This window comes from Carica papaya, chromosome 8, assembly GCF_054855325.1.
Source record: "Carica papaya isolate Zhongbai chromosome 8, ASM5485532v1, whole genome shotgun sequence".
In the NCBI taxonomy this organism is placed as follows: domain Eukaryota; kingdom Viridiplantae; phylum Streptophyta; class Magnoliopsida; order Brassicales; family Caricaceae; genus Carica; species Carica papaya.
In genome coordinates, this window is record NC_142316.1 from 34107237 (window position 1) to 34127557 (window position 20321).

At 34.7% G+C, this 20321-nt stretch overlaps 5 protein-coding genes and 1 non-coding gene across 8 annotated transcripts; 1 reads left to right on the top strand and 5 right to left on the bottom strand.

Moving 5' to 3' along the window:
• Positions 1 to 1679: 1679 nt before the first annotated feature.
• LOC110811753 (MATH domain and coiled-coil domain-containing protein At3g58210-like) lies at positions 1680 to 4491 on the bottom strand. Its single transcript, XM_022038318.2, has 4 exons — positions 4333 to 4491; positions 4003 to 4153; positions 3719 to 3876; positions 1680 to 2942 (listed from the first exon to the last, which is right to left on the bottom strand). The coding sequence occupies exons 2-4, from the start codon at positions 4140 to 4142 to the stop codon at positions 1777 to 1779; spliced, it is 1464 nt and encodes a 487-aa protein (XP_021894010.1). The 5' UTR covers positions 4143 to 4153; positions 4333 to 4491; the 3' UTR covers positions 1680 to 1776.
• A 452-nt stretch (positions 4492 to 4943) lies between these two features.
• On the top strand, positions 4944 to 6583 carry LOC110811680 (uncharacterized). Of its 3 annotated transcripts, none has more exons than XM_088209234.1 (4): positions 4944 to 5305; positions 5799 to 5860; positions 5964 to 6082; positions 6236 to 6583. In XM_088209234.1, exons 1-4 carry the CDS (start codon positions 5023 to 5025, stop codon positions 6339 to 6341), a joined length of 570 nt encoding a protein of 189 aa, XP_088065360.1. In that variant the 5' UTR covers positions 4944 to 5022; the 3' UTR covers positions 6342 to 6583. The 3 variants fall into 3 exon arrangements, with proteins under 3 accessions (XP_088065360.1, XP_088065359.1, XP_021893934.1); XM_088209233.1 differs by having other exon boundaries at positions 4959 to 5305; positions 5757 to 5860; XM_022038242.2 differs by having other exon boundaries at positions 4960 to 5305; positions 5757 to 5860; positions 6251 to 6583.
• On the bottom strand, positions 5561 to 5634 carry TRNAN-GUU (transfer RNA asparagine (anticodon GUU)). The gene has a single exon. It is a non-coding gene; the product is annotated as a tRNA-Asn (tRNA).
• Positions 6584 to 6813: 230 nt separating the features above from the next.
• On the bottom strand, positions 6814 to 13622 carry RBL15 (RHOMBOID-like protein 15). Its single transcript, XM_022038304.2, has 13 exons — positions 13464 to 13622; positions 12185 to 12350; positions 11638 to 11941; positions 11320 to 11352; positions 11124 to 11215; positions 10948 to 11021; positions 10427 to 10521; positions 10269 to 10338; positions 8817 to 8998; positions 8259 to 8316; positions 8118 to 8174; positions 7208 to 7282; positions 6814 to 7120 (listed from the first exon to the last, which is right to left on the bottom strand). The coding sequence occupies exons 1-13, from the start codon at positions 13485 to 13487 to the stop codon at positions 7115 to 7117; spliced, it is 1236 nt and encodes a 411-aa protein (XP_021893996.1). The 5' UTR covers positions 13488 to 13622; the 3' UTR covers positions 6814 to 7114.
• A 664-nt stretch (positions 13623 to 14286) lies between these two features.
• On the bottom strand, positions 14287 to 16878 carry LOC110811757 (nucleic acid binding / methyltransferase). The gene is made up of 5 exons (XM_022038321.2): positions 16285 to 16878; positions 16006 to 16164; positions 15056 to 15137; positions 14730 to 14881; positions 14287 to 14643 (listed from the first exon to the last, which is right to left on the bottom strand). The coding sequence occupies exons 1-4, from the start codon at positions 16630 to 16632 to the stop codon at positions 14736 to 14738; spliced, it is 735 nt and encodes a 244-aa protein (XP_021894013.1). The 5' UTR covers positions 16633 to 16878; the 3' UTR covers positions 14287 to 14643; positions 14730 to 14735.
• Positions 16879 to 17102: 224 nt separating this feature from the next.
• On the bottom strand, positions 17103 to 20316 carry LOC110811756 (pentatricopeptide repeat-containing protein At2g20710, mitochondrial-like). The gene is made up of 3 exons (XM_088209788.1): positions 19940 to 20316; positions 17350 to 18596; positions 17103 to 17201 (listed from the first exon to the last, which is right to left on the bottom strand). Exons 1-3 carry the CDS (start codon positions 20222 to 20224, stop codon positions 17180 to 17182), a joined length of 1554 nt encoding a protein of 517 aa, XP_088065914.1. The 5' UTR covers positions 20225 to 20316; the 3' UTR covers positions 17103 to 17179.
• Positions 20317 to 20321: the final 5 nt, after the last annotated feature.

The window sequence follows — 20321 nt, forward strand, 5'->3', positions numbered from 1 at the left end:
ATTAAAAATTCCTCTTTATTATGACATTTTTCCCTTTTCATATTCTTATAATTATGTATATATATATAAATACGTGAATAAAAATGAAATGATTAATATGTTTCATAAATATTTTTAATTATGCTTTGACTATTGCAATATAATATATAACATCATATATGTCTTATACATATTAATTATATGAATCTACGAAATGATAAATATAAATAATTTTATGTACCTAAAAGATAGTGTTATTTTTAAAATTGGTAAATAAGTTTACTTTCTATTTTAACTAATTAAATTTAACTATTAAAATATCGTCAAAAAAATAACAAACGAAAGTAATAGAAAAAAAAAATTATGTTTTTATAATATCTTAAAATAAATATAATTTGAATGCTAAAATATTATTAAATAAAAAAAGAAAGTACGTGGGAGTATAATATTTATTTAGTAATAATTTATATTTTAATATTTTTATTACTGACATTTTATATTTATTTCAAACGTAATTTTTTTAATAAAAAATAAAATAATAATACAGTGTTTAAATATTTAAAAAAATAATTAAATAGTTTATTGTCTTTTTTATTATTATTAAGTTAATTAATTAGTCCAAAATGTTTTTAAATTTATTTTTGATGAATGTAAATAAAATCTAATTATTTAAATTTTTAAAAAATAAAAAGAAACATAACATTTGAAATAAATAAAAAATTAAAAAAATTAAATTATAATAAAAATAAGATATTAAAGATTAATTTAATATTTTATAATAATAATAATAATAATGAAATTTATTAGATTTTGTTATTACATTCAGATTTCCCTTTTTATATATGCCGAGATTCATGATGTCGTTACGACCGATGACTAATCAATAATCATGGCAGCTTTTCTTTTTCTTTTTTTTTTTATCAAATAAATAAATAATGAAATTAAAAATTATATCCACGTGGATTGGGCTTTTCATAACCCAAAATTATGGGCCGGATTCATAAGTTAAATGGGCCGGATCGTGTTGGGCTCTGTTTGTTTCTCAACAATTTTATCTTTGATGATATTAAATAAAAAGAACAATTTAAATTGGTTTTAAGATAATTGTCAAACACTGCCTTACGTGAATTTTCGAACGTGTTTTCACTATACATGTTTTTTTACTTATGAAAACATATAAGAATTATATTTTTTTTTTTGAAACAATCAAATTGATAATCAATATATAAGTTTCTAAAAATTATTAAAAATAATATTTTATAATTTTATCACAATTTTTTTTATTATTCTAATTTTAGAACTAATTAATTTTAGTTCTATAAATAAAATTTATAATAATATCGTATTAATTAAATAATAGGACAAGAGTATCACTTAACTAATGTTTTGTTTGAAAATAATTAAATAAATATAAAAAGTAAATATTTCCTTATTTATTTACTGTTACTATATTTTTATGTCAAAAATAACTGTTCAAATATTTTTGCAATGATATTTATTAGAATTAAAAAATGAAATTATTTCTTAAAAGATGAAAATTTGAGTATTTTTTTTTTATTTACAGATTTAAAGTATTTGAATTTCAAAAGAAAATTTATGAAATCTGAAACTAATATATAAATCCTAAAGTATCTAATAGATTTCCCACACAGATTAAAGATATATATATATATATATATAGTTAAGAAAAGAAAGATCAATGGCAACTGCAAACATAAGGAATAACTTAGAAAATCTTTGGACTACTAACATACTAAGAAATCAAATTATTTTCCTTCGAGGAAAAAAAGAAGAACATCAAATTATATGGTTGAAGGACAAGGGAGACTTGGCTGCAACGGTCTCAGCTTTCTCCTTCTCCAGTTGAGCTTCAAGGTTCAGCATCACGGCCTTCACCTGCTCGATTTGCTTGGCAAGGTCTTCCAGCCTAGACCCACTAGCCTGTTCCTTTTTCTCTTTGATCTCCGCCACCTTCTTATTCAGCCAATCCACCTGGAAACCGCCATACTCCAGATCAATCAAACCGTCTTCGACCCATTTCAGGTCCTCCTCAGAAATGTCCTCTGGAGATTGACATAACATGTCCATGACTGCGTAGAGGAAAGCTACGAATGCTGATCGAAGCTCAACATTGCGCAGCCGACAGTTTGAAGCTAAATCGGGATGTTTCTCAAAAACCTGCCTAATTATATCTACCTGAGGCAATAGCACCAGAAAGCCATTGATATCAATAGTTTTGCACTCTGATTGAGGCTCGGATTGAGAAGCCAAATCTTTTGGAGCAGAGATGGTGGATTGATCATTATCCAAAGAAACAAGTTCAGGTTGGAGTACTTGATTATTTCCTTCTTCTGCAAAATGAGGCCGATCAACAGGAAGCTCATCTTTGATATCATGAACTTTATCTTGCACTTCCTCTGACAAAATTTGAGGTTGGTCAGAAACTTTAATACCGAGCCCTTCTTCTTCAAGGGAAACAATGGTTGCTTGTTCAACTTCCTGTTGACATGGAGAATCTCCGTGAGATGCCACTACTAATAAAGTTTCATCCTTTGCCAATTCAGATTCAATGGGCTGAATCAACTCATTTGTTTCACTCTGGATTTCGATTGTTGGGGCTATTATTTCGAATGGTTCATGATCAGTTTCTGAAATGTGCACTTCTGTTATATTCTGGATGTCGACTGTTGGGACTAGTAATTTGGCTGATTCTTGTTCAGTTTTCGAGATCTGCTCTTCTCTTTCACTCTGGATTTCTACTGTTGGGACCAGTAATTCTACTTTTTCGTGTTCAATTCTGGAGATCTGCTCAGAGTCATTGGATAAACACTCCTGAATTTGAAGTTCAATAATAATCGCATCATTCACAATAAACCCTCTGTGGGGATCTAAGATCTCTGCGAGAGGCATAAATGATGTGAATCCCCAATCACTCTCAGCTGAATTGAACAGGTGTAGTGTTTCTGCAACAATCGAAAAGAGAACAGCAAAAACACTAATTAAACACGCAGGACTAACAGAAAAATCATCACTAGGACCTTATACAGCAAAATTAAATGAGCATCCTAGTACTACTCAATGGCTTAAAAAAGGAACAATCCAAGTTTTGATACTTGCTCTCTATTGGTTACAGATATCAACTCAACCATGAATCTTTAAAGATCTCCAATAAGTAACTCATCAGCCAATTCAGGATAAATTCAAGTTTTTACCAACTATATTTTTGATATAAAAATTGATGAAAATAAATATAACAATTGCTACCCATTTATAAATTTGCTTAAAATTTTTGGTAAAATAATTGAAGTAACTATATTTAACATTTACTTATATGTGTGTGTATATCAACTCAAAGTTGAATCTCTTAATGATCTTAAAGTTGTTAAATAACTCATCTGCTAATGCAGGACAATATTTGTAGAAATATATACTAAAAAGATCTCTCGCTAATGTTCGTCAGATTTAAAACAAGAAGTTTCTTAGTTATAGTTTAAGATCCATCTCATATATATATATATATATGGTCGTGTGTATGTGTATATTACATATAGTGTTTAGATAAATATGAATGTCATAAAAAAACTATAGAGGATCAAATTCCGCAAATTCAAAAAACTTAGATTACGTTAGATTTTGCTTAAAATAATATCTAAAATTTATGTTGCAAAAGAAATATTGAGGAAATTAAATCAAACTGCTCAAAAACATAAATAATCAGTCGAAGAGACGAGAGAGTTACCCTTCCTTACAGATCGTCTCCGACTGAATTGATTGATCACAGTCAAGATGAACGTTGCTTGTCTACTCCATCCCGTTGGCAGTACTGCAGAATCAGCAACATCCAAATATACCGAAAGCTGGTTCCCGCCATTTCCTTTTGGGAAAACTAGTATCCGCCTAATTCCACCAAGAACCCAACCAATCCAAATCAGTTGCTTCCAAAATCAGTCCAAAAAACTACAATTTACAGATAATACACGAGGTCATGTTCCGATTTAGGGAGAGCGCGAAATGTTCAATTACCACTTATGGCCACAAAGCACAAATGTCTCAGAATAAAGTTTCTTTTCGTTCCGTCTCGTAAACCCCTGGATTTCCCAAGCAAATTTCGAACACAAACCATCATTTGCTTGCGGATTCTTCACCGTCTTCGCCGGCTCCATTCCCGCCACCACTATTCGCGAATCAAAAAACATAAACATCAACACATAATACAAACCACAAAAGAAAAGAATCCGGTACCAAGATCCTATCGCCATAGCCAAATTCACACAACAATTTTCAGATCATAACATCACCGAGCAAATACAGTGTTACACCTTAAACAGTAAGATACAGTGTTTCATTACTTGCCTTTACTCCAGAATCGGTTAAAAGAGAGCGCTGACTCGATACAGCATATAGAGAATGAAAAGCAGCACTTTCACCTAGAAACCTTTTTTGTCGTCTCTGGTTGTTCAATCATCCTGACGGATATTTAAATGCGGGAGGTCTCGTACAACACGGTGAGGGCAAGTTAGTAAATCTACATTTCTTAACGTAGGATGAGTTCTGTTTCCGTACAGTAAGGTAATTATCAACTATAACTGACCAATGAAAATCTGACACGTGGAAAGCCGATATGCGTATTCTGATTTAAGCTAATCCCCATTGATTTTTTTTCTGTTAACTCAAATCAAAATCATAACTAACTGTTAAGATAATCTTCTACGATTATTGACCAAAAAATCCACTGACAGACCAAAACTTTATTGGGCCCAGCCCATTTTGTAATTTGCACGTGCTAATTAGAGAATCCAACCTGCATGGACGCCACGTGTCAGGTAAACAGACCTCCACGTAACAACAGGTGGACGTACAAGTGTTCAACGGAAAAGACCCAGCGCACACGCCATCTTCATATACGTATTACACATGTATATATATATATATTTATATAAATTAAATATAATAAAAAATTAAATAAATACTGGTCTCTCTATGAAGTCGTTCGGCTTGGTGTAAGTAAGCAGGTAGGTCGCCAGCTTTGAGTTGTGGGGAGAGATGGAGGCGACGAGCGGTGTAGTTGCGGGTGCAAGGACGGTGATGGAGCAACAGCAGCAGCAGCCGTTGATGGAGCAGACCATGAGGAAGAAGATGAAAGTGATGGTGGCGATCGACGATAGTGATTACAGTTTCTACGCACTGAAATGGGCCATAGATAACCTGTTCGGTGCAATGGGGGTAACACCGGAGGCGAGCCAGGAAGGTGGGATGCTTACTTTGCTTCATGCACAGGAGCCTTTCCATCAACTTGCTTTCCCTGCTGGACCCGGCGGTGCTACAGGTCAATATACATACATATTATGTATATGTTATTTTATTTTTCAAGAAAAAGTAGTATAAAGCCACAAATGATCCTAAAATTTTAGCAAGTTTTATTTGAAAAAAAAAAAACATAAACAAAACACAAGTAAGATATATAAGGAAAAACAGAATGAATCTACTGAAAAAATATACACTATAAGTAATTAGGAAAGGAATCTATATATTAGGAAAGCGGGTAAATATCTGGAAAACAACCATAAAAGGTAATAAAAAACGCTAGAGGAAGGGCTTGAACCTTCGACCTTGTGGTTAACAGCCACACGCTCTAACCAACTGAGCTACCCCAGCTGCTTGTTCTTTCTTTTCAGTATAAAAAGTTAAAGATGACTACGGATGACTGGATTCATAAATATGAAAATACTTGTTGGGTGTTTGATTGGAAGTGTTTGTAATTTTGTTGTTTGTTAAAGCATTCTATGCATCGTCTTCTGTCCTTGATTCTGTAAGAAAAGCTCAAGAAGAAAATTCGGCAGCAATACTCGCCCGTGCACTGAAGGTGTGCAGAGATCAAAATGTAAGTTCGTATTATTTATTTCAACAGTAAACTTCAATTTAAATTTGATATTAGGCTCTTGAAAATCTAATTACTAGTGAATTGGGTATTATCTGTTCGGCAGATAAATGCAGAAACTCTTATAATGGAAGGAGAACCTAAGGATGTGATTTGCGACGCAGTGGAGGAGATGAAGATTGATCTGCTGGTGGTGGGCAGCCGTGGCCTCGGCAAGTTCAAAAGGTGTATAAATATTTATCTATACTTAGTGCTGTGTTAAGAATTTTATATTATCAGTATTTTTCCCGACAAATTTGATAATTTGTTGCCAGTAGAAAATTTCAAGTTATAAGGGTGAAGATAGATAGTTGATGAAGGATGTGATTTATGGTTTAGCTGTTGTGGTTGCAGAGCTTTCTTAGGAAGTGTGAGTGACCACTGTGCTCATCATGCCAAATGTCCCATTCTCATTGTCAGGCCACCCAAGGGGCTCAAGCCGTAGAACAATTCAAACTTCCATCAACACAATCGGAGACAAGTACGAATATACTCGGCAGCGGAGCAGTAAAAAACTTTATGATGTAAATAAATGTTATAATGTAAAGTCTAGTCTACGTTATGGATCAAGTCAGCTTCCATCATACGAGTATAATCGGTAGCTATGATGATAATACTAAAGCAGCAGGGCAGTAAAAACTTTATGATACGAAGTAAATGTTACGATGTAAAGTCTATTTTGCCGTCCGTCGACTCTGGTATTACTGTTCTTCGTCTGCTTATTTCTACATAAAGGAAGGCAGATCAAGTAATAATGTAAAAAAAAGGGTATAAAACTCATGTACATGCTCAGTTCTCTGTTGAAAAATGCCAGAAGAGTGATGCGGTATACGCTCAAAGATCAAATTCAAGTAGTTGATATTACATGGTGATAGATCCTGCCGGTAAAAACTTTATGATGTAAAGTAGAAGTCTAATTTTACGGTTCATCCAATCAGCTCTTAGTACTCCCTTCATAGATGGTAAAGTACTTCTAAGACGACAGTTCGTTCTACTATGTCAACTTAGTTCCACATAAAGAAAGGCAGATTAACTAATAAAGTAAAAAAGAGTATAAAATTCATTTATATGCTCAGTTGCCTGTTGAAAAATGTCAGGAACAGCTATACAGTATGTGCTCAAGATCAAATTCAAGTAGTTGATGTTACATGTGCGGAAGATCCCGGCAGTTGAACTAGGCTAAAGGCCAATCTGAAGCGGGTGAAGGGTGAAGATTAATTATCCCTGCAGATAAATCACCATAGACACTCTGTTAGAATAGGAATCAGCAATTCATCAACAAGTTTCTGCTATTATCTCTATGTAAAACACCTGCTGGCTCATGAGAATTTCCACAGCGACATTAAGATCTCCATCAGCAGCCGCTAATGCTACCTCCACTTGCGTCTGAAAGAAATCCAAGATATTAGCAGAGTTACAATAACCACTTTTCTCGTTGTTTTTCCCTTCTCTTCCCAGCCTCCCAGCAAAGAATAGAAGAAACACATGTTGAAGCCATAGATATCAAATAAATCAGTAAAAAATGCGGTTTCACCATTTGCAATTTGGTCTCACAGTTCAAACCCCTGTAATTTGTTTTTTGATAGTTTAGTACTCATGGTCTGGTTCTTTGTTATTTCCATGAAGTGTTAGCTTTTCAGATGTTATGAGCAGTATCTGAATTTCTAAACTAGGTAAACAAAAAATTCAATACAAGACAAATTAATACTATGTTAAGAAATTCCATGTAAAATTTACGCAAACTGGTAAATGTAAGAGTTCTACTTAAAATGATAAAAGTATATACAAAACTCCATGTAAAATTCCATATATACTCAATATTTTAATCACCATGATTGATTTATACTCTCCTACAAACTAAGTGTGAATTTATAAATGGACTCTACATTATTCCTAGAGTTGTTCCAGAGCATATCCTAAAATAAGAAAAAAAAAAACAAAAAAAAGATAATAGGCTCTAAAGATTAATAATTTTATATATGATGACAAAAAAAATATGAGAAACAGTTCAATTTTTTGTCATCATATATACAAAATATCACAGGGTTTGATTTGTAATTAGACTAAATCAAGGGTGTGGAACTGTAATTTGCTAATAAAGCTAGATGCAGAGACAGGCAAGGATGAATTTCTTTAGGTGTTCAATCAACAGAAGAGAATCACAGAGGTGAGCTACACAACAAAAGAATTGAGAGAAGTTTCAAAGTATAAGAGGATGCACCCTTTCGAAGCCCATGGATACAAGCTTTTGGATTTGCTCATCTGAAGCAACGGCCCCCTGCATTGATCAGAAATGGCGAAAAAAAAGGTTTAGGAACTAGAACTTTCTTTAAAAAGAGCCTGTTGAAAAGAAAACTAGGACCTGAGAGCGTAAAGGGGCCCCTGCACCTGCTGCAACTGTGTTATCTGTAACTGACTGCCTGGAGCAGAAAAGGAAAGAAATGATCTTTGATCTAAAATTTAATAACTCTTGCATAAATCTAATGAATATGTCTATCTAACGTAAGCATAACATATTTCAGACTAATAACATGTCCTAGAAACAAATAGACCCATCATCAACTGTGGTCCGACAAAAAAAATTGAAACAGAGGTTAGAAGAAAATCAGGCCTATTCTCAAACCTTTTTCTGAGAGAGAAAACAAGTGGCTTACTTTGACAAACATTCAAGGATTCTGTGATAGCTCAACCCAGACTGATACTTGGTTTAGCATTACCAATTGAACAAGGATAATGAATGATTGATTCAATTAATAAAAATCATGACAGCAGAACATAAATGTCTTCAGGATATGAACAGTGTTAAAAATAGGAACATATACACAGTACAAAATTCAGATCCAACAATTACTGCTAACCACCTATCTACTAAGACCAAGAAACAGACTTAACATGAAATGCATGATGCATTCCAAGGTACCTTCCATCTGGTACCCGCTCTCCTATACCAGTTCCCGTTGTATCTGAGAGATGGTCTGAGCTGCTGTTATCCAAGAGCCTAGCTTGTAGGTTTGAATCTGCATGCACATCAGGAACTGTTTGACCATGACCTGCACCAAGTGCCCTTCCCCTCCCAGGAAACCTAAGATTTTCTTGTGGTGACTGCAGGGTGTAAAAAATATATGACATAAAATCCATCAGAACTTTGTCTACATGACCCTAATACTTGATAAAACAAAAGGGAAGAACAACAATAAGCTACGTGCAACATCCCAATAAAGTCTGTTCCACTGCACTAAACTCTTATCTTAATGTGCAAACGTATTGGCATTCATGGTACAGGCTTTGTACCACTAAATAATCATGTTGATACACATTAGATAGGTAGCATGTGTTCTAAATAAAAATCACAGTGAATTAGAGGATGCATGGGGCTTTACAGTGATACTGATAGGATACATCCAGAATGGCTACAATCTTGGTATCACTTCATGGTGGATCATAAAGGAAAGGAAAGTATTGATGTTTCCAGTATGCATGCTAATCTCTGCACTTCAGCTCCACAACGAACCCTTTGGGTGGAGAAGAAAATACGCCTCGGATCAAGGCTTCTCCTAACATCCTTCATAATATTGTTATTCCTTTATTATATAGGTCCTTTCTCTCTCACTCCATTTAAGTTCCTTTTTCCATCAGACTTTTGAAGCAAAAATATAATAAATAGGCCCAGCTGTTGTGTTAACATCCAAAGCACACTATATTTAGGCTCATGTCATATAAAAAGCAATACATATATGTCGGGCCTTAGCCAGTTCGACAAGGACAATGCGAGTATTTGATAGCCTAATGCATACTACTTGGCTTGGACGGACCTGAGTCTCTTGAGTTCCATGTCGTCACTTCCTATCTCACTAACTCAAAAGCCAACCAAGTATAGCCATTAGAAGTACTTATTCCTTCACCACTTTACTCCAAGTGATCAGAACATCTACACAAGGGCTCTCTCAAGGAGAGGAAAAGCTAAAGTCATTAATGGACCCTCGCTGTTTTCTATCTAATATGTCAAAAAATTGTCAAAATTTACACGCCAGTATGGTATGGTACCACCGTACCAATACCAATCTTTGTAATTCACTGCAGCACCTGAACTCCCAGTTTTTTGCTTTTTTTTTTCCCTGAAAATAATACTTCATCAGAGGAGTGCCAAAGAGTTGAAGATTTTGATGCTGGTGCATCTATCATTTCAGTTGTTTCTCCTTTTACTGCAGATATGGATTTGGATGCAGAAAATATACCAAGAAAATGTCATGAATAACCATGTTAATACTTGCCAAAAAGAACATATTGCTAGCGAACTTGTAGCAAATCATAACGAATAAATTGAAAACCCTCTTTGATAAGTGAGATCGCACATAAGTACTTGACTAGATACCTGAGCAGAAGCTTCCCTCTGTGGCATCCATGAAGACAAGTTTCTCCAAATATTTCCTGTAGAAAACCCACTGTTCGATAAAATTTGTCAGTTCCATCTTTTTTTGGGCAATAGGTTGGGGGAGAGAAAGCAAATTTGATAATGGTCTGCAACATTACCTAGAGGTTGTATTTTGGCCTGAATAGGTGGGAATGTAGCCTGAAGAATTGCCACCAGTACACAAAATAAATTTGGGTCGCCTTACACAACTTGACTGAAAAAGACAATATTTACTCAGGTTGGTGTACATTATACAATCAACAACTTATCACGGCAAATTAAAAAATTGACAACCTATTAAGGTAAAGTTGCAAAATTGGCAGCTTATTGTGCTAATTTCTAAAATTGACAACTTAATATGGTAAAATCATAGAATTGGCAACTTAATATAGTAAAAGTATAATCAAATGCAACTCCATCTCCATAATAAGCACAATAGCAAAATTTACAACTTATAGAAGTAAAATTAGTGCCATATATAACTGATAGCACCTTAGTCACCAACCTTTCGAAATGCAAAGCAAATACTAAAGAACTACAAAAAAGATCATAAAAAGTAATTGAACTGCCAAATATAGGCAAGTATTCTAATAAAATTAAAAAAAAAAATCAAAGAAACTTATCATATCAAAGTACTTACAAGCAAAGAAGAGGATTCAATAGCAGAATAAAAAGATGACCCAGGAATAAGAAAGTTGAACAAACCATAGATATCTGAAAATGTAAAGATAGTCAAATAATGTCCAAATAAGTTCTCAAATAAAAGAGAAAAAGAGAAATATACATTAGTCTTTAAAAGCAAACAGGAACACATACATGCAAATCCAGACAAAATGCCGCATAAGTGTCCAAGTAACGAAACATTTGTCATAAGAAGCTGGAAGACTATCAATAAGATCCAGGCATACCTGAAAGACACTAATCAGCTGTAGATCCCACATCTTTAAGAAATCACGATCAAGTTAGATATACAAGATAATAAATATCATCAGAGGCAAAGAATTGCACGTACCATTTAGCAGGCACATTGAAGAGACCAAACACACTGCAGAAGAAAGCAAAAACATATAAAAGATTGAACATCAACAAAGGAATTGGTCCAATGAACTGGAACAGGCAGAAAATCTCATTACAATAACTATTAGGCGTAGGTCTGAAATGGTGAGAAATGACAGTTTCAGTAGCACAAAATATGCAAATTAAATTTCCCGTTCAAACAGAAAAATTAGCAGATTTTGCCAGACAAAACTAAAAAAGGAAAAGACAAGCAAACAAAAACAAAATCATGCAAGGAGAAATTAGCTCATTTTATGCATTTGAAGATACAAACCTCCGAGATTGGACTCCACTCAAACTTGACTCGATGACAATCATAGAGAACAAGATTCCCGAGAAGCCTATTGCACACTCATTCATGAAGTACTCAAATGGATGGAAAGGATTATGGAACACCAGCAAAGCAATAAGAAGGTGTAGTATAGCATTGGTTGTAGCCAATAAAACTATCATGTACAACAAGCGGACAGATCCCATAATTCTCTCCAACTCGGAACCCAGAGGAACCAAAGCCAGCATGTTGAATAGAACATGTAGTAGCGAGCCATGAAAAAGAATAGATGTATAAATCCTGTAAACTGTGAGTCAGAAGAAAAAGAGAAAAGTAAGATAATCACATGACACACAAATCACTTATTTCAAAAACAAAGGAATTTACAGATGTTCATGACATAAAATAAAGAACACTTAGCAATATGCTGGCCCTGTCCATTGAACACCTTAACAGTTTATATTCAGATTAACTCTGAAAGAAGTGAAATGATAAAAGAAGACCAGTGATATGTTTCAATTCCATTTCCATTGTGGATGATTTGGATTACCTTGAAAATGTGGTATAACTGCACTTGGCAAGAAGCAGATTTCATAAAACGAGTCATATCCAACTAGGAGGCAGACCAAGTAAATAACACCACAAACAATCACTACCGCTGAAGTTAGGAATGGAATAGCTTCCCACCATTGCCCCGCTCTAGTAGGCAATCCTGCCTGTAGAGAAACAACCACCAACTTAATAACAAAAATCAACAGTTAAATAGCTCTAAGATTCCTTCCCTGGTAATTTGTAAAAGTACCAATAAACAAGTTTTCAATATTGAGTATTTTCTATGGAAAGTACATTCATGCTCCCAAAATCTTCTTTCATCCTACTCTATGTTGTCAGGGGATGCCATTCAGATTCAACCTAGTGAACTGATAATCATCAAAGAGATAATAATACATAAAAAGGTGCATGTCCATACTATTCAAGATGGGATCTCAATGATAGAAATATAAAATTGCATAACGTCATGCAAGGTAAGAGAAGCTGTATACCTCCTTAATGCCAACAAATCATTTTATTATTAAAAAGAAGCAAAGCACATAATCAGATTTCTAATAAGGCACTGAGATTATCGGTTTTTGGGAGCAAGGAAAATGTAGTAACTTCTTCTCCAATGATCAATGCTTTCGAAACTTCTTAAAGCAATAAAGCCCACCAAAATCCATTTATGAGCAATCCAACCGGAGATTAAAAGAAAAGGAAAAAAAGAAGCAACGCATTTTCTTTTGCTTTCCAATTAAAGCCACCAAATACCCTAACCATGCATCAGCATAAAACGATCCTCAAAGGAACTTAAGATCAAGACCTTAAACTACTTCCCTATTGTTAATAATACCTACCATTAAGTTCGACAAACACAAATTTCAAGTTAAAAATTTCATTCTATTTGATACTAAAACACCCCCCCACATACATCTTCTTACAACTTCAACACTGGAAGAAGAAGAAGAAATGCGAGGAAGGATCGAACATGAAAAATGGAACCAATTAAAACCCCAGTCGTGCCACCAAACACTAACCAACCAACAAAATCCCGCGCTGGCAGCACCAACAACAAAGTAAGCAACACAAATCAAACTTAGTTATGCGGTAAAAACACTGAACATTATTTCCTAATTCAACAATTTCGTCTTTCCTTTCTTCTCTCACGGAGTAAGCAATCTAGCAAGGGCTGTAGAGCTAAAAGCTAAGTCGTACATCAACAAACAGTACCCGAATGAATGAGATTACAGTCCAAAAAAAATGAAGAAGCTGCCAAAGCACAGATCTAAGCTTACCTCGGTAACAATATTTGGTCTCATGTCTTTTACTCACTTTTGCTCGAAAGTATTTCCAACTTGTATTTTCCCTTGACTGTTAATCGCTTAGAAAATTAGAAATGAAAACCACCAGCCGATTTATATATTTTCCAGGATCTTGTTTCTTCTCGAAATTACGTCATCAAAATTATTTATCCCAATCGGGTAGAGACGATCCATGCCGGCGCTGAACCGGGTCCGGTTTGTATGCCGGTGTATATGGATATAGCCTTTAAAACTTACAATTTTTTATTAAAAAAATATGTATTAATTATTAAATTAAATAATATATATAAAAATTAAATCAAATAAAAAATTATTTTTAATTGAATATTTAATAATTTCGCATATTTTTCTTTGAATGTATAATTTTGAGTTTAAAATTGTATGTCTTTTATTATAGAACAATTAATAAAGAGAACAAGAAAATAACTAAAATAAAATATATTTGGTTCACTAATTAAATTTTACTTTTTCTATTTTTAAGACGAACGAGATTTTAATTAGATATTTTAATTACTAATAAAATTTTGTATTATATTTAAAAATAAAAATTTTTTTAAAAAAATGTACCGAAAATTTATTTTATTTATCATAAAAATAAAATAGAAACTATTTTAATAAAATATATTTAAAATACTATCATATTTTCATTAAAAATTGGAGTCAGTGCAGAGGAAACAAGCACCATTCCCATCATCTTCCATTCTCATCCCCATACATTACAAGTACAAATTGAAATCAAGGCTTGGTTGAGAGGAAATATGATCTCAGGTCTTAAGTCAACTGCCTGGAGGAGAAGTTAAGTCATGTCGACACCAGAGACATGGAATTACTCGAACAATACTGTATTGAGTCGTGAAGAAGAAAAATACCCGATAAAAAATATATATATATATATCATATTCTGATTAGAAACATCAGGGCTTGAAGACGAAAAAAGCTGCCCTTTTCAACAAGATAAACTAAAGCAAAAATACTCGTTGTTCGGATGTTGCAAGAACTACATTACATGCTATTAGCCAGATGGTAGGGGGCAACAAGTACTTGTATAGACACTAATTTGATCCTATTATCCAGCTCTTGCAGGGGGTTGGAGCAATCATATAATTTCAATCCTAATTTGCATCATCTTAGAGGTTTAGATTAGTCTTGAGTTCTGCACAAGGGGAAAAGAACATGAAGTTAAGAATTTAGGTCTTCATAGAGAGGGAGATAAGAGATAAGAGGGAGAGAGAAGTCAACCTGTTTTTATCTTTCCCACCCTCCTAGTCTTGTCTCAGGGTCATAGCTTGTGAACAGACGAAATTCATTTCCTAGTTTGCTGGAGTGTTTTGGCCTGAACCCACAAGGACGCAAGCCCAACAGCTCAGCAGCCCTATCTTTCTGCACCTCGCCTGAAATCAATTACAGAAAATTATAAACCCAGCAAAAAGAAAATGAAACCCATCCGTACTACTCCCAGTCAATGAATTGAACATATTTGCAGACAGATGTGCAAACCAACTACAATATATGCCGTATGGACGAGAGAGAGAGAGAGAGAGAGAGAGAGAGCAATCAATATCTACCTGTGAGCAAAAGCATGTAAGAATTTTCTGGCTGTGCAAGGAAAGAAACTGTTTGAGTCACTTTTTCCAAACACTCTTTACTCTGCCACCACAAACATCAGCTAATAAGATTGTCATTTTCCCAAACATCTCAGTTACAATGAAAAGTGAGATTCAAGCGTCAAGAACCATTGTGATTATAGAGAGTTAGACAATTATCAGCAAAACGAATAAAAAGGCCAAAAACTGAACTTATAAGGACTGTTAGCCAATACAAAACATATGTTACTCAACCTAAAAACGATCTTATACAAAGATTTTGTTAGAAGTCTGTGCATTTAACATTTCTCTAGAATATCGATGATAGATTGAACACCTTCCTATTAATTTAAACTTTTGAAAAAATTAATTACAACTTTTTATTTAATGCAATACTGAGTCTGAGAGTTAGTGTTCAAATCCTGGTTTATCATGTTTGTCAAAATTTAGTTTCACACAACGTATGGCGACTCTTGAGGTGAGGAATAAGAGACTTGTACTTCATCCGCAAATTCAATCCAATAGATTTTCACACGCGAAAGTGCATTAAACTATACTTTCTACTAACCAAGATCTGGTAAATATTTATTATAACTCATTTTTCGATACCTAGTATCTCCTGTAAAGCTGCTAATTGCCATAAAAAGCTGCATTACAACATGTCTCCGGATTTCACTAATTATTGAGCATCATATTACATGTAAACAAAAATTAAAATAACTTTGGGACGTCATGAAAAAAAAGGCAATATTAGCTGATTTTCATTGCAAAGTAAATCATTGCAAGTAATAAGGATCAACAGAAGTACGAGTAGAATATCTAAAGTTTAGAAAGATCTGACTTTAATATTAACAGATACGGCAATGAGATCTTAAATAACCTCCATTAACGAAATAACAAAGTAGAATCCAAAGTAACATAAATGTATTTACCAGGTAAGGAGGGTCTGCAACTACGACATTGAAGGAATGCTTGAGCTGCAACGGCAACTCTTCCGGCTGGTTGTAATCATAAAAAGTGAAATCATTTCCATATTGCTCAAATCGCTTATCATACTCGAGAAGTTGCACGGAAACACCGGGATTAATTTTCTGATTATCAGACAATAGAAGCAAACAAAAACGCTGAATCCTGAACTTAGAACCTCATGAAAAAACTCATTGAGAAAAAAAGAAAACCTATGGAGTTCTCGTTTGCTCACAAGAAGTTACCTTGAGGTAGGCGTAGAGAGTGGGGCAGGCGATACAAGCGACGCGAGAATCCAAGTCCGTAGAGAGAGAGATGATTTCCCGAGCGATAGTCTCTGCGGTTTCTGAATCGTACCAGAATTGGCTTAGCCTCCAATCCTCCGCAATTAATGCCACCTCCTTTCCTTCTCCTCCCGTTTCTGGAGATTCCGGTTCGGTGAGCGGTTGATTCTGTTCTGAAAGGAACTCTTTGAGTGCTGCTAGAGCGTGAGCACTTAGCGCTGGTATGTCATCGTCTTCTTCATCCACGAAGCGTTCGTTTCTGTGATCAATGGCAGCGCCCGTGGTCGTGTTGGCTAGCCCCGCTTCCATTTTGGTTTCCGTCTGGGTATTCTTCCAGATTTGCTGGAGCAGAAACCCGGTTTTTTTTAAGCAAGAAGAAAGAGGGGCTTCGTCCGAAGGGAAGTGTTTGGTAAGCGGGTTAATGTATGTCCAATTACAAGAATAAGGGTTTTAGTTAATCCTGCTCAAGGATATTTCTACTCCTTGAAAAACATTTATAGACTGATTCTGAATGGTAAAAAAGAAATTGGAGATAAATTTTAAGATGAAATAAATCTAAAATTATTTGAGTTCTTTACATTTTATGTTAATAAAAGCATGTTTTTTAATTTAATTTTGACTTCAATTCTCTACATGTATATTATTTCAAAAGAAAAAAGATTTCTATACGTATATGTTCATACATAAGAACATGTAAATTAATATGCATACAATTATGTATGTATACACACATGAACAGAAAAATTAAAAATTAAGAGATTCTTCTCTGGGATCATGGATGACCAACAGTGACCATTCTCAGAAGCATAGCATAAAAATCAAGTTCCCTAACTCTTTTCCACCATGTTAAAACTGCTCAGAGCCTGGCCCTGAAGTCCCTACAAACAAAAGAAACTACAATTGTCTGACTAATTCTGCAACATTCTTCTTACTGATCTTGAATATGAAGAGATAAATTAGAAGTGACTGATATAATACAGCAGAATATATCAGACTTGTTTTCTAAGACTTCGAAATTTTGCCTACCTCCCTTCCTCTCGGTTACTGCCCTCCTCCAAATCTGAAAGTTCTGGCAATTCTGTCTTTTCCGTTGAAGCATCATCAGACAACTCGCCGAGCGGATTCGACATAGATTTTTCACCTTTAATAAAATCCAACAATCTATCATGGAGACCTTCAGAAACGATACCCTTGTCTCTCATTAATCCTGCACACTCCTTAGCTCCCTCTACATCTCTTTCCTCCTTCAAGTAATTCAGACAGGAAGCTACTATGTTCATGTCTGGTTTCCACCTCGAAGAACAAACCAATAGTGCTTTCTTCATAGCTTCCACCGCCTTCAGTGATTCACCATTCTGAAGATACCCTGATGCCAAATAATACCATGTGAATGCATCAGGCTTTCCCCCACTTGGTATTACAGTTTTTACAAGGTTTTCAGCCTTCTCCATGAGACCCTTCCTGCAATATGCACCAATCAATAGATTTGGAATTCGAATATCATATTGTAAACCCTGGGATTGCCACTCGTCAAAAATCAGCTTAGCATTTTCGATATCATCAAGCTTCAACAATGAAGTCAAAATACACATATAACCCCTGCTGAAAACCTTCTCCTTGTTCTTGTAGATTTCCCAAAGTCTCAAAACTTCATCTTTTTTTCCAGCAGCTGCATACTGTGTGAGAATGAAATTATATGCCGCACTTCTCCTCTTGTGAGTAACCAGCTCCTCGGCTTTCTTCAGTGCTGTCATAGCCTTGTCCAGAATCCCAACTTTTGTATATGCACTTGCCACATTGGAATAAACAGTCCAATCTAAAACAATATTGGGATCAGACTCTATCTCCTTCAAAAGTTTGTCAATTCCCTGATTGTCAGATGCAACTGCACATGCACTAAGAGAGATGCTGTATGTAAATTTGTCAAATTGGATGCCATTTTCTTTAATTTCTTTAACCAGCTCAACAAATTTCTGGTTGTTGCCAGTCTGATAGTAAAGACTGAGTAAAACATTGTACGATAGAGTTGTCGGGTTGAAACCTAAATCCCTCATCTTCTGCATTAGGGCCTCTGCTTTTTCCACAGCTTTTGCTTTGGCATAGCAGTTGAGAAGAGCACCATAGACCTCGAGGACTCTTAAGTGTTTTGGAACATAATTGAAGTAGTTCTCTGCCTGCTCTAAGCCATGAACTTTACCAATCAAATCCAACCGGATGGCAATATCACTACGTCCAAGTTTAATATATCTTTTATCAGTCATCCACATTGATATCTGGGAAGAAACAAAAAGAGAGTCATTCTCAAACTATATTAAACAGGGCAACATGAATAGAAGTGCACAACCATCAACAGATAATGAATATAGAAAAAAACAACCAAAACACTCTACATTCCTCAATTTATTTGACTTTAAAACACTGAAAAAAAGTCAAAGACGGCACAGCTTAAACCAATATTATGTCATTAGGCACATCATCAACTTTACAACAAAATCCTGTCAGAACAATTCCACCAGACCAGGCACAATCTTACACCTAATACTAAGTTGGTAACATAAGCATCAAATAAGAATCCACAAGTTCCACAAACAAAGCTTGCCCTCTCTTATCATGTGGAAAACACAAATCAGTCACATTCTGGCAACTGGTGCGCAGTTTTGGTCTATAACTATTGAATTTTTTCAAAAATGAGAGTTATTCTACACCAGCTGCTGGTGGCGACTCGCTGGTGGCAGCAACGGCTGTTGGTGGCAGCAACCTGGCTTCTTTCCGACTATGAAAGCTGGTGTGGTGGCCGGTGTAGTGGCTGGCTGTGAAGGCTGACCCCTTCAGAGTTTTTTTTTTTGTTTTCGCAATGAAGGGTGAATAAGATTTGTAAAAGAGTTTAGAGTTTCTACCTAAAACTCTGATATCATGTCACGAATAATTATATTATATTCTCACTGAACAATACATCCATATACATTCAAGTTCTAGTAATAAGAAAAAGGGAAGTTACAATTAATTACAAAAGGTGATTATTTCAAAATAATAATAATAAATACAAAGGCTGAATTTTAATTTAATACCCTTCAAACTTATTTAGCCCTATCTATACATAAAGTACATTGTTTAACACTATAACTAACATCATAGAACACCTAACACTAACACTACCAAGATCAACATCTGATGTAGAAAATGAACAACTTCATGTGCTAATCTAGAATTTTTCTGATCCTGAAAGAAATCTAGTTTATTCTGTATAAGAAATTTTCTACACTAAATGAAGACATGCCTTCAAAAAACTATTAAAACAAGAAAACTGTTCATAGTAATAGTAGGCGCCAGCTTTTCAACCTTTCTGAGCAAAGAACTTTTCTGTAAGCTCCTAGTTTTCCAATCAAATCCCCTTAATCTACAAGGATATATACAAAATGCAAAAGCACAGTGAAGAACTCCATTGAACTCCACAAAGCAACTATTAATAATTTTCAGCATACATACTGATAGCATAAAAACTCCACAATCAAGGCCCAACAAAAATTAATCCGAATTAATTTTTTTCAAAAATAAACAGTTATAGAATGAGATTTGGTAAAAGCATGAAATATCCAAAATGTCGATTACGAAGTACCTGAAGAGCATGGGAATATCGCTTATAGTATCTTAGTTCCTTAATGAATGATTGGAGCTCTTCTTTCTCTGCAGGTCTACCTTCTTCAACCCACTGGTTCAGAATAGGAACGATCGAAACATTTGGATCTCCGACCGGAGAGATCCTACGGTAGAGCTCGCTAATTGAGAAATTCCTCTGGGTTGTCGTTGCGATTTTCGTTGAATATAATAAAGCATTTTTACCGCGCAGATAAGTATTAACGCCAAGAAACGAAGATCGCAAATGGCCAAACAGAAACTTCATCGACAATCCAGAGAGCGAGAGAGAGCAGAGGAGTTTCTACGTTGCAGCAAATTTGATTTTTTTTAACCTTTCTTCAATTAAGGGTTTAAAGGGTTTT